Source organism: Dipodomys merriami, unplaced genomic scaffold (genome assembly GCF_024711535.1).
Source record: "Dipodomys merriami isolate MVZ:Mamm:240054 unplaced genomic scaffold, mDipMer1.0.p SCAF_9, whole genome shotgun sequence".
In the NCBI taxonomy this organism is placed as follows: domain Eukaryota; kingdom Metazoa; phylum Chordata; class Mammalia; order Rodentia; family Heteromyidae; genus Dipodomys; species Dipodomys merriami.
In genome coordinates, this window is record NW_027206512.1 from 43,745,476 (window position 1) to 43,762,494 (window position 17,019).

The following is a 17,019-nucleotide window of genomic DNA, read 5'->3' on the forward strand; positions in this document are numbered from 1 at the left end:
TTTTCTGACTTAAAAAACATTTATGGAATGTCTATCACGAGGCAGGCTGTACGGAAGAGATCTCAATCAAACTTTTTTTGTTTGTTCTAGTATCTCACTTGCTTAGACTGGAACTAAAATCTAAACCTGTCAGATTAAAAAAAAAAACCAGTTGTTAAAAATTACACAGAAAAACAAATCTTCTCTGGGATAAATATAAATCCAGAGTACTGATCCTAGTGTTTATAGAATGCACATTCTTATGTTATTTAAAAACATATCCAATAAAGTTTTTTAAAAAAATTGTGGTATAATATACATGAAACAACCACTGGTGATATTTAGTATCTTCATCATGTTGTGAAACCATCACCAAAACTAGTTCCAGAACATTCTAATCACCCACAAAGGAAACTCCTTTCTCATTAAGCAGTCATTCCAACTTCCTATTCCTTTCTGATAACCACTAATTTACTTTCTGAATGGACTTGCCTATTTTGGGATATATATATATATATCTCACACAATACATGGCATTTTGCCTGACTTCTTTCACTTAATGTGTATTCAAGGCTTATTAGGATTTTTCTTATCCTGAATACATTCCATTATTTGTATACATTGATCATTCATCAGTTGGTGATCATTTTGGGTTGCTTCTCTTGATCATTGGGCTTAATGCAGCTATGAAAATCTGTATACAAGTTTTTGTTTGAAAGTTGTGTTTTCCGTTGGTTTTGGTGTACAGCTAGGCGTAGAACTGCCATGTTAATAGTAATTCTATATTAATCTTATTGAGATACTGCCAACTGTTTTCCACAGCAGCTGTACCATTTTCCCTCCCTGCCAGCAGTGAGTGAAAGTTCCAATTTTTCCACATCCTCTCCAACACTTATTTTCTGTTTTTGAAATTACAGTCATCCTAGTGGGCATGAGGTGTATCTCACTTTGATGTTGGTTTACAAGATAAATGAAATGACACTGAACATCTTTTCATGCACTTGGTAGCTATTTATCTTCACTGGAGAAAGGTGAATTTCACCCCTTGACCCATTTTAAGCTGGGGTTTCTTTTTTTGTTGATGAATGTAGTTGTTTTTTTTTTTTTTTTTTTTGGTCAGTCATGAGGCCTGAACTCTGGGCGGGAGCACTGTCCTTCAGCTCTTTAGCTCAAGGCTAGTGCTCTACCACTTGAGCCACAGCACAACTTCCGGCTTTTTCTGCTTATGTGATGATGAGGAATCGAACCCAGGGCAAGCACTCTACCACTGAGCCACCTTCCCAGCCCCCTAGTTGTTCTTTTCATATTCTGGGTACTAGTCCCTTACCAGATACATGATTTGCAATTTCTTTCTTCCATTGTGAGTTGCCTTTTCATTTTCTTAGAAGTATGCTTTGACACATGCAAGATTTTCTTGGTAGTATCTTTTGACACACAAGAGATTTTAATGATGGAATTCCATTTATTTTCTTTTTGTTGCTAAATCCAAAATGATAGACTCATGTTTTATGTTTTCTTCTCAATTTTATGGCTTTAGCACTTATATTTAGGTCTTATTTTGTATTCATTTTTGTACTTGGTGCAGTGTAATGGTCCAACTCCATTCTTTTGCATGTGAGTATCTAGTGATTTGAGCACTACTTATTGAAGAGACTCTTTTTTGGCATGATTGTTGAAAATTGGTTGACCATAGTGTATTGATTTTTGGTTCTTTAGTCTACACTACTAGCCTTTTTGTTACTTAAAAGAGTTGAATTTAGGGCCTCATGTCAGGCAGGTGCTCTATCACTTCAGCCACACCCCCAGTTCCTATGCTTTTTACTTTTTTTTTTTTTTTTGTCAGTCGTGGGACTTGAACTCTGGGCCTGGGCGCTGTCCCTCAGCTCTTCAGCTCAAAGCGAGCACTCTACCACTTGAGCTACAGCGCCACTTCCGGTTTTCTGGTGGTTTTATTGGAGATAGGAGTCTCACGGTCTCTCCTGCCCGGGCTGGCTTTGAACCGTGATCCTCAGATCTCAGCCTCCTGAGTAGCTAGGATTACAGGCGTGAGCCACCAGCGCCCAGCTCCTATGCTTTTTAAAAATACCGCTTTCTAAAATAACCATACTCTTTTGATTAATGTAGCTTTATAGAAAAGTTTGAGGCTAGAAAATGTATGTTACTCAGTATTGTTCCTTTTGTTTTAAGCTATTTTTGTCTTCTTTGGTCCCTTGAGATTTCATGGTTTAGATTTGCTCTACCAATTCTACAGACAGGTCACTGAGATTGATAGGAATTACATTCAATTTATAGAATAATTCTGGGAGTAGTACCATCAGAATAGTGCTAAGTCTTCTAACATATGAATACCGATATCTTCCATTTATTTGTCTTTAATTTCTTTCAGCAATACTCTATATTTTTCAGTGTGCCACTCTTATACCTTCTTGATTAAATGTGCACCCATGTTTTCGTTTTATGTTCTCATGGTATTGCTTAATTTCTTTGTTGGAGTTTTGTCTATACAATTGACTTTTATGTGCTTTTATCCTCTGACATTGTTGAATTTTTAAGTTAGCTGATTTTTTTGAATTTTTAATATTAGAGTTAATATTGTGTACAATATAATTTTATTTCTTCCTTTCAGTTATTTTTTCTTGCCCTGATTTCTTGGGTTACAACTTTGATTTCAGTGTTGAATATTACAAAGCAGGCATTGTCTTGATCTTAGGGGTCAAACTTTCCTTTTTTCACTATTGCCTATATTGCTGTGGGATTTCATAATTTTTTTTTTTTTTTTTTTTTTGGTTGGCTATAGGGCTTGAACTCTGGGCTTGGGCGCGGTCCCTGTGTTCTTCAGCTCAAGGTGAGTGCTCTACCGCTTGAGCCACAGTGCCACTTCTAGTTTTCTAGTGGTTTATTGGAGATGAGAGTCTCATGGAGCAAAGCCTGCCTGGGCTGGCTTTGAACCATGATCCTTAGATCTCAGCATCCTGAGTAGCTAGGATTATAGGTGTGAGCCACCGGCACCCAGCAGTTTTCATAAATATTTTTTTAATAAAGTTTAGGAAATTTTCTGCTCTCCCTAGTTTGTTGAATGGTTTTACTAAATGTCATGGTATACAATTATAGTACATAATGACTGGTCATTATAATGTATAATCCTTTTATTATGAGTTAGATTGTATCTCTTAGTATTTTGTCGGATGCTTTTACATCTATATTCATAAGGAGTGCTGGTCTATAGTTTTCTTGCGCTGCTTTTGTCTGGCTTCGGTAATGCTGGTCCTATAGAATGAGTTATAAACTCCTATTCCATTATTTGTGTGTGTGTGTGTGTGGGGGGGGATGAGGTTAGAGGATTGGCTCTTATTCTTTTATGTTTAGAAGGGCTGACCAGCATACCCACATATTGCTGGATTTTCTTTGCTAAGAGTTTTTGCCCAGTGACTTGCGCTCTTTGTTATAGGTCTGATTTTTCTTTTTTTTTTTCTTTTTGTCAGATTTTTCTTTTTTCTTTTTTTTTTGTTGGTCATGGCCATGGCGCTTAAACTTGGGGCCTGGGCACTGTCCCTCAGCTTTTCAGCTCAAGGTTAATGCTCTACCACTTGAGCCACAGACCACTTCTGGTTTTCTGGTGGTTTATTGAAGATAAGAGTCTCACCAACTTTCCTGCCTGGGCTGGCTTTGAACCATGGTCCTCAGATCTCAGCCTTAGTAGCTAGGATTACAGGCATGAGCCACTGGTACCTGGCCAGATTTTTAATTTTAATTATTTTTTTGGTGCCTGGGTGTTATCCTTGAGCTTTTGTGCCCAAGGCTAGTGTTCTACTACTTAAGCCACAGCTCCACTTTTGGCTTTTTTGGTAATTAATTGCAGATAACATCTTGTCTCACAGAGTTTTTCCTGCCTGGGCTGGCTCTGAACTGCACCCTTCAGCTCTCAGCCTCTTGAGTAGCTAGGATTACAGGCGTAATCCTACAGGGAGGCAGGAATGGTCTGCTGGACTGTCCGCATTTGACTTCACTTGGACACTAGCTTACTATATATAATCTTAGGGTTAGTTTGTCTGTACCTAGCTTCCTCAGCTGAAATAAAATGATTAACAACAGAATTGTTGTTGTAAAGATTAAGTATATTAATGCATTAAAAACTTTGTTTCTATTCATAGCACCGAATATTCATTAGCAAATATTATCTTTCATTATATGGTTACTAACTGCAGTATAAAATAGCATGTAGGTATCTCAAAGACAGGGTAATAGTAAAGGCCACATTTTTATCTAGCTTTATAATAACTTAGACTAGGAGATAAATAAAATCCTAGCAAATGCCTCATCATTTGGAAATAAGGGTTTTTAAAAAACAGTATCCAGGGCTGGGAAGGTGGCTCAGTGGTAGAGCACTTGCCTTGCATGCATGAGGCTCTGGGTTCGATTCCTCAGCACCACATAAGCAGAAAAAAAAAAGTCGGAAGTGGCGCTGTGGCTCCAGTGATAGAGTGCTAGCCTTGAGGTGAGGGACAGTGCTCAGGCCCACACCAGACACCCCCCCCCAAAAAAAAACAGTATCCAGGAGAATGAATGGCATAGCATACAGAACTATACTAGAAAGGCCTTTTACCACCAGAGTAGAAAGTCCATACAGAAAGGGAGTCTATGAGAGAGAAACCAGGTCCTTTAGTATACTGTGAATCGTCTCTCCACTGAGGGCCATGGACCATGGGCCAATGGCCATAAGCATTCAGTCTCCTCAAGAAGGTGATATATATTGAAGATATTGTTACTGAAATATGTTTCTTAAGCTTCTTCATCTCTTTACCTTGCTTCTCCTGAACACTTAAGTATCTCTATAGCCTGATCTATCTTTGTTGAGAAAACATGTGAATTCATATCTGATATAATAAAAAATGTATAAAATATTAACACATGACATACTGTTCCCACCACTATTTTCTCAGTACAATGAACAATGGATAAGCTTGGGAACAGAAGCACTTGCTTTCTTTTCCAAGACAGAAACATTTCATGTACATCTAAAATTAATTGATTAAAAGAGAGGATATTTTGTTTCAATTTTTTTTAAAAGCAACTAAAATAAAGGTTACATTGATATAATACATTACTATAACAATGTATTTTAAAAGATGGGAATTTAGTTTATACTTATTTTATATTAAGTTAGTGAATTACAATTAATAGGAAATTTCACAAAATTTTACTGCCCAGTGCATTTTTGCAAACAATAACTCACTGAGAGTACTAACATTCACATACGTAATTATAGAGTTTACAAGTGTACAAAACTCTGGGTAACAAATATCTAAACTTCTGGTCTTCAAACATTCAGTTAGTCCATTCTGTTAAACAGTTTGAGTACAAGGAAGCACAATAGATTATTAATTATAGTAAACAAAAGCAACAAGGCAGGGAGGAAATGCAAACTTGAGGACATAAGAATTGTGAGTATCAAAAGACAAAATCAAATAATCTGTTGTAATCCATATAATTAAATACTAGTTAGGTGAAATAACATTACAGGTATATAATATTTTTCTCTCTACATTAATTTGCATATCTTAAATTTAATGTAAAACATTTTAATTTCAATTGAAGAATATCATACATATAGTTCTTGGTAAATCTGGATGTAATGGAATGAATACTGAATAACCATGCAAAGATCACATCAATCCTATTTGGTCATTATTATTTTAATGCTTTAGTGTTTTTCTTCGTTTATTGGACCAAGCCAACTTCAGAAGTAAAATTCACAACCAAAGAGTAATAGCTATCTGTGAAAAACTAACAGTATAGTCATTAAAATAGTGGTTGTGATTAAACAAAAATAACTGTAACTCATAGGATAAACATAAAACAGTATTCTAGAAGTTTTATCTGTTATGTCTGCACTGTAATAAATCGGGACAATGTGAGTAGAATTTACTTGACTATGGAAGAAATGAAACTCCTAGTTAGCAATGGACTGCTTTGGAGCAGTGCACTTGTCCTCAGATTTTCTATTAGGAATGTATGTTCAAAATCCACTGGTTGTAGTTCTGAGTTATGGAGAAATGTGCCTTTACCATTGGTCCATAGACTCCTTCCTTCCTTGTTTTAATATCTTCGCTTTGAGATGAGGCACTTTGTGCCCAGGAATGTGGCATTGTGCACTTACTAAAAATGTATTCATTGATAGTAGAATAATTGTACAAAATTAGTGAAAGAAGAAGGTATCTTCATTTAGAAAACAAAGCATTGAATTATAACTTTACAGTCACAACACAAGCTCCAGCTCTTCCTAGGCAGAGTGGTGCAACCTAAAGAGAAACGAAAGAGAGAGGTGTTGGATTTGAAGGAATTGACTGGGGATAATACTATTCTTACTGCTCAAATTCAGAAACAGACTCTATTTCCAACTCCTGCAACCCCAGCCCTGTGCCCCCTGGCCTTTCTCTGTAGACCCTCTACTGATGTTCTAGGTAGATCACAAGACTGCATAGTATTTGCCCCTTTTTAAAGATGATTTTTGTGTTTTTTTTTTTAATAGAAAGGACTGAGTGTACATAAAAGCCGTATTTTGACCAAAATATAGTATGAATATGATAAAAAAAAAAGCACTAATCATTTAACCATACTTGTCTGGAGAACTTATCAAGTGTCCCCTACTGACTGCCATGCCATCTGAGAGAAGGCCCACCATAACCCACACCGACTGCCTCCTATGTGTTGGTGGTAAACTCTAAACCCATTCAGTTACTTTTTAGCAGAGTAATAATAACAAGTAGCTCTATGACAGTAAGACAGGGGTAGTGATATAGACGGAGGAATACAGTCTCCATTTGTATCTATCTTTGTGCTAGTACTGGGGCTTAAACTCAGGACCTTATACTGTCTGTTGTTCAGCTTTTTCCACTCGGGCAGGTGCTCTAACACTTAGCCATGTCTCCACTTTCACTGTTTGCTGGTTAATTGGAGGTTTAGAGCCTTCTGAGTAGCTAGGATTATAGCCATGAATTATGAGCACCTGGCTAAGAAACAATTCTTAAACATTTCATTTACTGTCTTGGAATTCATAGTTGAATTATGTACCATGAGATTTTAAAAAAGAGCCATCTTCAATTATAAGAGAATTTCATTTGCTATCTCAGTCAGTTGTGCTGTATCTATTTTAAAACTACAAATATTTACAGTATGGTAGAAGTATTATCATATACATCATTTAAGTCAAAATGTTTGTTTGTTATTAGAAACGTTCCTCAAAATACCATGGTACAAAGTGTCTACAGTGTGATTTGGTGACAATGCCATGAGAAGCAGCTAGAAAGTACAGCTTAGAGAGTCTGCTAAATACAATGAAGTCACCTTCTGCTTAGGGTCAAGGGTGCTAGGGGGGCTGGGAATTGGCTTCTTTGTAATCTCATAAATACCCTCTTGTCTATTATGAGGACATCAAAACATTTATTTTCAGATACTATGGTTATAATGTCAGTTTTAGTGATACAGATGGCACATAGACAAAATAGCAATGTGGTTACAGACCCATTTTGATTCAGAGTGATTCATCATAAAGTATTATCTATTATAAGGATTTAAGCCAAATGCGTCTCAGCAGTATCTCTGGGCTCTGTGCCTGTCATTCACATCTACTTCTGCTAAGGTGGGAGGCTGGCACTAAGTAACTACATAGTGTCTAAAGAAATCCTGTGGAAATCAAGCCCTCTAGCTTATCTCTTCCACCTTCCAAATTTATTCAAGAGGAGACTTTATCATATTTATGTGATATACATTGATATTGGATGTAGTTAAAAAGCATTTCTTTACCAAAAGAACTGTTTTCACAAGCTGAGTGAAGATGCCAATAAAACAGAAACACAATACCTGGGTCCACTCATTTGTCTGGGGGTCATAGGCCTCCACTGTGTTAAGGTATGTCTGTCCATCATAGCCCCCAACAGCATATAACTTATCGCCAAGCAAACACACCCCCACTGCATCTCTGCTGATGCTCATAGATGCCACGGCGGTCCACATATCAGTTTTGGGATCATATCTGAAACAAAGTTTTAGAATTAGAGCTAAACATTATCAACATATTTGTACTCTTCTGACTTGTATATACTATTGTTAATTAAATATATTGAACATCTTTTTTTTTTTTTTTTTTTTTGGTTGGTTGTAGGGCTTGAACTCTGAGCCTAGATGCTGTCCCTCAACTCATCAGCTCGAGGCAAGCGCTCTACCACTTGAGCCACGGTGCCACTTCTGGTTTTCTGGTGGTTATTGGAGGTTAAGAGTTTCATGGACTTTTCTGCCCGGGCTGGCTTCAAACTGCAATCCTCAGATCTCAGTCTCCTGAGTAGCTAGAATTACAGACTTGAGCCACCAGAACCTGGCTCAGATGCATACTCTTTAAAGACTGAAAACAGCTTTGAGACTTTTAGAGTGCTTGTTGAATATGGGTCAAATAAACTCTTCCAAAATACCTTGCACCCAAAACAATCATTCTGGATCTTTTTGTTCTTTTATGAAGCACTGTAATTAGAATGCCCAAAGACATCTAAGAACAGACACTTCATAGCAAATGACATCTTTAATTTTTTTTTTTTTTTTGGTCGGTCGTGGGGCTTGAACTCTGGGCTTGGGCGCTGTCCCTCAGCTCTTCAGCTCAAGGCAAGCGCTCTACCACTTGAGCTACAGCGCCACTTCCGGCTTTCTGGTGGTTTATTGGAGATAGGAGTCTCACGGTCTCTCTTGCCTGGGCTGGCTTTGAACTGCGATCCTCAGATCTCAGCCTCTTGAGTAGCTAGGATTACAGGCGTGAGCCACCAGTGCCCGGCTTTTAATATTTTTTAAATCTTCAAATGATTGCACAAAGAGTCTACAATTTAATGTTGATTTATGTGAACTATGCATCTTGATCAGATCTCACCCCTTCCATTAGTACTCCATTTCTCGAACTGGGTAGAATTTATCAAATGGGAATTTGACCTACTATCCAACCTTCTATTGCTATTGGGCTTTTTATCTGCCATTAAGTTGAGTTTCATGAGACCAATTTAGATGACTTGGTTAAGAAACATGATTAGCCTTTATTTTAAAATTTAATGTAATTTAATATCAGATTGGTCCCTATATATATTTCTAAGTCTTTTGCTTTTTTATTTTTTAAATAAAAACTCTACCCCCTAATTAATTCTCTGAATTTATCAATCCCATTTCTTTTTTGATTAAGTGTAGTGTCCAGTAAAGAACACACACATGATGCTTAACATATGAGTCAATTAATAAACAGTGTGTCCAGTCCTAAGGGAAAGTTTAAGTAAACAGGCAGGAATGTAGGAGAAGAACCCCAGTAGGCTGCTGGGGGACAGAGGGAGAGACAACTGGCTCACTTCATTATAACTCTGAATGTTATAACCCCATCTTCACAGGACTCAGAAACACCTGCCTACAATGACAGCTGCTCGAGTTGCTCTGTTTGGATGTATTACAGACATTTGTTCCTTCATAGGAATTACCTCTCCACACAGTCTGAGAGTCTGGAAGTGAGATTGGATGCGGGGGCATCGTGTCCTCCAATAGCATAGAGCAACCCATTCCAGGTTGTTACTCCCACCCCACCTCTCCTTTTTGACATCTGTGCACATGGTGTCCATTTATTGGTGTGAGGATCAAAACATTCTACTGATTTGAGACAGGAACTTCCATCACGGCCGCCAACTGCATAAAGTCTGTAAAAAGAACAAGTGAAATGAGAAATAAGAAATAGCTGTTATTGTGCTGAAGTCAAGGAGGCTGTTCTTATGGCATTTCACTAAACTTAAAGTGTTATCCATGGTAAGACAGACTGTCAACTTATGTGTCATTGAGAGAAAAGATATGCTACCAGAGAAATGACACATACTTATTATGTCACTCTGGGTATGTATGAAAAAGAAAATCCAAACTGAAGATCAGGTTTGGAGAAAGAAGGCAGTTATTCTTTTAGAAATAAAAACTAAGAGAGTTGTACAGAGCAAATATTAGCCCCAAAACTTAAGTCTAAATTTTAAATCCAAAGTCAAAGCTGAGAAGAAGCTATTTGGCTTTTTTTCCTTTCTTTTTATTTTCTGATTCTCTGATGGGGGGAATCTTCTATCAATGGGTGAATAAAGATACACAACCATGAATGTTTAAACATGTCAGGGGAGGGACATGGGAACTGCTACATCTAAAAAAAGCTTTTATCTACCATATACCTTATGATGGTACTAAAAATCAAACAAGATCTTGGGTCATAAAATATAAAATATTCCAGTAATATGCTCTCATTTTTCTTATAACACAATTCTACACATAATTTTTTTTTTGGGGTCCGGTTGTGGGGCCTGAACTCTGGGCCTGGGCGCTGTCCCTCAGCTCTTCAGCTCAAGGCTAGCGTTCTACTACTTGAGCCACAGCAGCACTTCCAGCTTTTTTCATTTTGCTTATGTGGTGTTGAGGAATCGAACCCAGGGCCTCAGGCATGCAAGGCAAGTGCTCTACCACTGAGCCATTTTCCCAGCCCTTCTACACATAATTTTAAGTCTCTATTTCAAACTTGATTTCTCTCTTTCTGGAAATGATGTTAATACAAAAGGAATAAAACAGAACGAGTTGTATTTAACCACAGAGGGGCTTCATTTCATAGCAGAAGAAAGTTGAAAATGATTCATATTTAATCTCTGGGTAATCAAGAGCTAGAGGAAAGACCTCATGCAACTCTGATTTCTTTCTTTCTTTCTTTTTTTTTTTTTTTGTCGGTTGTGGGGCTTGAACTCTGGGCCTGGGCGCTGTCCCTCAGCTCTTCAGCTCAAGGCGAGCGCTCTACCATTTGAGCTACAGCACCACTTCTAGTTTTCTGGTGGTTTATTGGAGATAGGAGTCTCACAGTCTCTCCTGCCCGGGCTGGCTTTGAACTGCGATCCTCAGATCTCAGCCTCCTGAGTAGCTAGGATTACAGGTGTGAGCCACCAGCGCCCGGCAACTCTGATTTCTTTATATCAAAATAGAGGCATTCTGGGGTTCACCAGTTTACAAAAATAAGAAAGAAGAGAAGCAAGATAAACTATAAAAAAGATAGAAGGAATTTTTAGGGAAACACTGATGGAAACTACACTACTTTAAAAAGACCATATTTGTTTTGTTTTCATTGCTGGCATTAGGGCTTCATACTCAAGGCCTTGTGCTCTCACTTGGCTTTCTTCTTCTTTTTTTTTTTTTTTTTTGTTGGTCATGGGGCCTGAACTCTGGGCCTGGGCACTGTCCTCAGCTCTTCAGCTCAAGGCTAATGCCCTACCACTTTGAATTGAACCACAGCACCACTTCTGGCTTTTTCTGCTTATGTGGTCCTAAGGAATCAAACCCAGGGCTTCACGCATGTGAGGCAAGCACTCTGCCACTGAGCCAACTTCCCAGCCCTTACTGGGCTTTCTTGCTCATTGCTGGTATTTTGCCATTTGAATCAAATCTCTAGACCAACATTTTGCCAATTAATTGTAGGTAAGAGTTCAGCATGGGCTGGGACAGTGGCTCAGTGATAGAGTGCTTGCCTTGCATGCATGAGGTCCTGGGTTCAATTTCTCAGCACCACATAAGCAAAAAGAAAAAAAGCCAGAAGTGGCGCTGTGGCTCAAGTGGTAGAACGCTAGCCTTGAGCTGAAGAGCTGAGGGACAGTGCCCAGGCCCAGAGTTCAGGCCCCATGACCCCCCCCCAAAAAAAAAAAAAAAAAGAAAAAAAAGAATTCAGCAGACTTTTTCTGCCACACCTGCCTTTGAACCATGACCTACAGATTTCTGCCTCTTGAGTAGTTAGGATTATAAACATGAGCCATCTAGTGCTGGGCCAAGACCATACCATCATAAAGGTAGATAACCACCAGATGTTTACTGCAAAATTTAATATTGAATACTGCATACCTTTCCTTCCATCCTGCCTTCCTTTCTTCCTTCCTTCCTTTTTTTTTGGGTCCGGTCATGGGGCTTGAACTCTGGGCCTGGGCGCTGTCCCTCAGCTCTTCAGCTCAAGGTGAGCATTCTTACCACTTGAGCCACAGCGCCACTTTGCATATATTTTCTTTACTCATTAAGTAACTAGAAATACATGCTCTCTGCACATTTAAACAAAACCCAATTTAAGACTGAGATATTATTCATATTTAGAACTCTCTTTTTTTTTTTTTTGGTCAGTCGTGGGGCCTGAACTGTGGGCCTGAGTGCTGTCCCTCAGCTCTGCAGCTCAAGGCTAGCGCTCTACCACTTGAGACAAAGTGCCACTTCCAGCCTTTTCTGCATATGTGGTGCTGAGGAATTGAACCCAGGGCCTCCTGCATGCAAGGCAAGCACTCTACCACTGAGCCACTTTCCCAGCCCCATATATAGAACTCTTAAAAAAAAAAAAAGATTGTTTTAAAAGCTTTTCTAAAAGTATTCACGTAGCAATAAATTTGGTTTACTGTGATTTAAATGAAGCTTGAACTGTTTTCTTACTTTCCACTTAGTACAGCCACTCCCACTGTGCTCCTGGGTGTGGACATAGTGGCTACAAAATTCCACTGGCGAGCCTGGGGGTCCCATCGCTCCACTGTGTTCAGGTAGCTCCAGCCATCATGCCCGCCCACGGCATACATGGGGCCTTCCAGCACAGCCACACCTGCAAGGAGGCAGGAAAGAGTAACCAGTTCCAAATATCACATTCTAGTTGAACATGCAAACTTAACCAATCAAACATGTATGCTAGCATCATTTGGGTTCTGTACCACTGTCCTTAGGAGGTACATAGGTGGCATTCAACTAGCATGATAGTTGGGTCCTTAAAAGCTGTCCAGGCAGTATTTTGATAAAGTTATTTTCTCAAAATAACTTTTGGGGAAAGTTATTTTCCAACTGTACCAGATACCTACATTACCATGACTTAAAACATTTTTCCATAACTTGAATTTAAGACAGATATATTGGAGAAGTATTTTGATTTCTTTTTTATTAATTCAAACTCATAGGAATTTTTTTTACTGCAGCCTCACTGGATACTACAGTCTGTTTGGATGATTCAGATAAGCCAGAGTCACTTGTTAAGTGATTCAGCAAACATCTAGTAAAGTTTCTACTAAGTGCTATGTACTCAGAATAACATAACAGATAAGGACTGCATCCTCATGGATCACTGCAATCCTATGCTTCAGTCAGGAAATAGACACAAAATATGTTAGGTATTGGCAAGTGCTAATTAAAAAACTTTTGTAAAGCAAAATGACAAAGTCAGGAGAAATGTATATGACAGGATGACATTTGAGTACAAACATGGATGCAATTAAAAGCAGACATGGAGATGTCTGGGAGAACAGGATATGCAAAGGACGTGAGGCATGCATAGTGTGTCTGAAGTACAGCAAGGTGGTCAGTTTGGCTAAGCAGTGACGTAGGGGGAGCATATAGGAAGGAGGACTGAAGACCTAACTTTGAATGAGATAGAGATCCAGTAGAGGGTTTTGAGAAGAGTGTGACATGATCATGGCCAAGTGAGACACACATACCTCATTTGAGAGACAAAAAATCCTTTGTAATTCAATCATACTATAATTTGTGCATCATGGCCATATAAAAATATTGACCACTCACATCTGACCTAAAGAAATGCATTATTTCACTCAGTTGTCACATATTGAGTACTGATTGCTATCTACTTATGAAATATAGCAGATCTCTGGTATCTGCAGACATGTGCTACCAAGAGCCCGCCACGGGTGAGAACTGGAGAGTGCTTAGGATGCAAATTTAGTGCTGTACTGTGGATGCTTGATTTATTTCCTATAATTCCCTGAACTAACTTCTGCTAAAATGTCTGCCTGTCAACAAACCTCAAAGTTTAACTTAATTACTTTAATAAAGGACATTCATTTCTACCTTTCTTTTGTGAAGTATACTGTCTTTTACAAAATTAAGGGCAGGATAATTCTCAGTGGATCAAACAATGATTTAAATATGCTGGTGATAATGCTGTGAGTTTTCTCCCATCAACTGAGCTGCATAATATATGTAAGGGAATTAAAGATTCGTTGTTTTTGAAATTTTGATTTTTAAAAAATTACTTTTGATCAGTTGGCCAAAATTACACATAATAAATCTACAAATAAGGCATACTGCATATGAAATAACTATGCACATAGCTATGCAAGGTATATATTACCAGCTTTATAGACTATCCACAAAGACTTTTACATGCATGTATATAAAATAAGCATATATATATTATAATAAAATATGTGTAGATAGAAAGAGGAAAAAAGTTCCATCTTGTCTACTCCTTAAACAATGACTCAAAATAAATTTTAGCAGTAGAAACCCTTTTTCAAATAAAGTCTTCATAAAAATCTCACATATTTAGAGATAACAGAGTGATACTTAAAATTTATTTTGTAAGTTCAAACTTTTGAGTGAGTGAAACAAAAACTTAACGTTTTTTGAGAAAATAAATTGAACTACCGATCATCCTATGAATTTCCTGTGGATCAATGATACCTTTTCACATAGAAATTAGAACTAAAGCATATTCCATACATGGTCTGAGTAGTACAAAATATAGCTAGATCACCAACAATCAAATTCTATATATTGCAATGATTGATCATAAATTAGAATTAAGGAGAAGTATGCAGCTGTATTACAGTGACTCTGCATTTTTATTTATTTTTTTGTTGGTCATGGGGCTTGAACTCTGGGCTTGGGTGCTGTCCCTGTGCTCTTCATCTTAAGGCAAGCGCTCTACCGCTTAAGCCACAGCGCCACTTCTGGTTTTCTATTGGTTTATTGGAGATAAGAGTCTCATGAACTTTCCTGCCCAGGCTGGCTTTGACCCATGATTCTCAGATCTTAGTCTCTTGAGTAGCTAGGATTACAGTTGTGAGCCACAGGCACCCGGCTTAGTGACTGCATTTTATGCTAAGCCCCAATTTATACTCATCCTTAAAAATATACTTTCTAGACTGGAGGTGTAGCTCAGTGGAATTATGCTTGCCTAGCATGCACAAAGTGCTGCGTTCAAACACACACACACACACACACACACACACACACACACACACACACACACACACACACACACACACACACACACACACACACACACACACACACACACACACACACTTTGTGTCTATGTAATAGCTGATTTTATGGACTCCAGAGTAATGTCTTATAGTTTTCTTTGTTAAGTTTCATATAAATTTTAATCTCCTTTTCTTAGTACTTTAGCCCTAACCCTCAGATTTTGCTTCCTTATCAAACTTGAAACTTATTATCCAACTTGAAACTTAAGAGTAATTTCTTATTGAGGGGGTGAGGGAGAAGGGGTGTACTGGGGGAGTACTTGCCTAGCACATATGTGGCCCTGTGTTCCAGGGACTCAGATACAAAAGGCAAGGGGGTGGGGTGGGAGAGAATCTTTCAATGAATCATAATTACATTCAATAGAATACTTGCTCATTTTTTGCTGTACCTATACTACCATATCAATTTATATTCCTAATTTTCATTTCTGGCTACTCAACCTTTGGATAGCCTCTTCTTTGGTGCTCAGTACTGTATGGCAGAGAGGTCATCTATACCTTTGTTGCCTCCAAGCGATTTTGTGCATGTGTGCATGCTGGACACAGGTCTTGAACTCATGGACTGGGTGCTGCTCTTAAGCTTTTTTGCTCAATGCTGGAACTCTACCACTTTAGCCATAGCTCTACTTTGGGCTTTTGGCAGTTAACTGGAGAGAAGTATCTCACAAATTTTGTTGCCCAAGCTAGCTTGGAATCTATATCCTGAGATCTCAGCCTCCTGAGTAGCTAAGGTTACAGGCCTGAGCCATCTTACACATGCAGCCATCTTTTATAATGACCTATCAAGTTCTTTATTGGAACTGTTTTAAACCTTTCACAAACTGCAATGAGCTGTTCTTCCTCTGAATGTATGCCTTTTTGCAATGTGATTCTATAGTTCCTCTCATGAGTAGGAATCCATGTCTACATTTTTTCACTTTGAGCTGGCTCATCTGACTTATTTTGGCCAGTGAGACATAAGTAAACATGACACCAAACAGGTGTAAATTTTTTGAGAAAATAATCTGTGCAATGGAACTTGCCTCTCTGCTGGTTTTGAAATCCTGTGATGCCACCATGTGAGGGAAGACTGGGTTAGCCTGCTTTCTGATTGGACACATCTGGTTGAGTTGGTTCTGTTGCCCAGGCCTCCAATCTGCTAGCCACTTGACATCATAGATCATTCAGCCAACCAGCTAGTCCATCACAAGATCCATGAAAATCCAGCAGAGATTATGGAAAGTAGCAGAGCTCACCCAAGGCAGCTAAGACCAAAAGAACTGCCCAGCTTCTACATCTTGGAGTGTTTGTTCTACAGTAAAAGCTGGGTGATACACAGCATTTCAAGACCCAGCTAATTTTATTTCTATACCCTTAATTTTTATTAAACAATTATTTCTATTTTGCCAACAAAAGGGAGGGCCTTAAATTCTCTTATGCATTGGAGAACATACCACCAGTTCCTTGAGGGAAAAGCATCTTCCTCATGTGTAACCTATAGAATGAGGGTAAGGCACACAGTGTATGCTAACAATGCCTGCTCAGCAACGTACTGAACAAAAGAACAAAAATCTCTATTATATTCTTGGTGCTGTTTCAAAAATTTTCTGGGTTTTCAATTCACTTCTGCTTAAAAACTAGAGGGTATATATTGATATGAAAAACAATAATGCTGAAGGTTTTATTATTATTATTTGTCAGTTGTGGGGTTTGAACCCTGGGTCTGGGCACAGTCCTTCAGCTCTTCAGCTCAAGGCTAGTACTCTGCCACTTGAGCCATAGCACCACTTCCGACTTGCTTCTTTCTTTCTTTCTCTCTCTCTCTCTCTCTCTCTCTCTTGTTGGTTGTGGGGCCTGAATTCTGGGCCTGGGCGCTGTCCCTTAGCTCTTCAGCTCAAGGCTAGGGCTCTACCACTTGAACCATAGTGCCACTTCCAGTTTTTCTGGTGGTTTATTG

General features: G+C 38.5%; 1 protein-coding gene across 4 annotated transcripts in view; it reads right to left on the reverse strand.

Annotated features, from left to right (window-relative positions):
- Positions 1 to 1,070: 1,070 nt before the first annotated feature.
- Positions 1,071 to 17,019, reverse strand: part of Klhl5 (kelch like family member 5) — a 65,559-nt gene continuing 49,610 nt past the window's right edge. For all 4 annotated transcript variants that reach the window (XM_070012644.1, XM_070012641.1, XM_070012640.1 and 1 more), the window contains 4 exons: positions 12,469 to 12,631; positions 9,480 to 9,692; positions 7,840 to 8,011; positions 1,071 to 6,278 (listed from right to left, as the gene is read on the reverse strand). In XM_070012644.1, the coding sequence (XP_069868745.1) occupies positions 6,222 to 6,278; positions 7,840 to 8,011; positions 9,480 to 9,692; positions 12,469 to 12,631 (605 nt within the window). In that variant the 3' untranslated portion in view covers positions 1,071 to 6,221. The remainder of the gene's footprint in view (positions 6,279 to 7,839; positions 8,012 to 9,479; positions 9,693 to 12,468; positions 12,632 to 17,019) is intronic.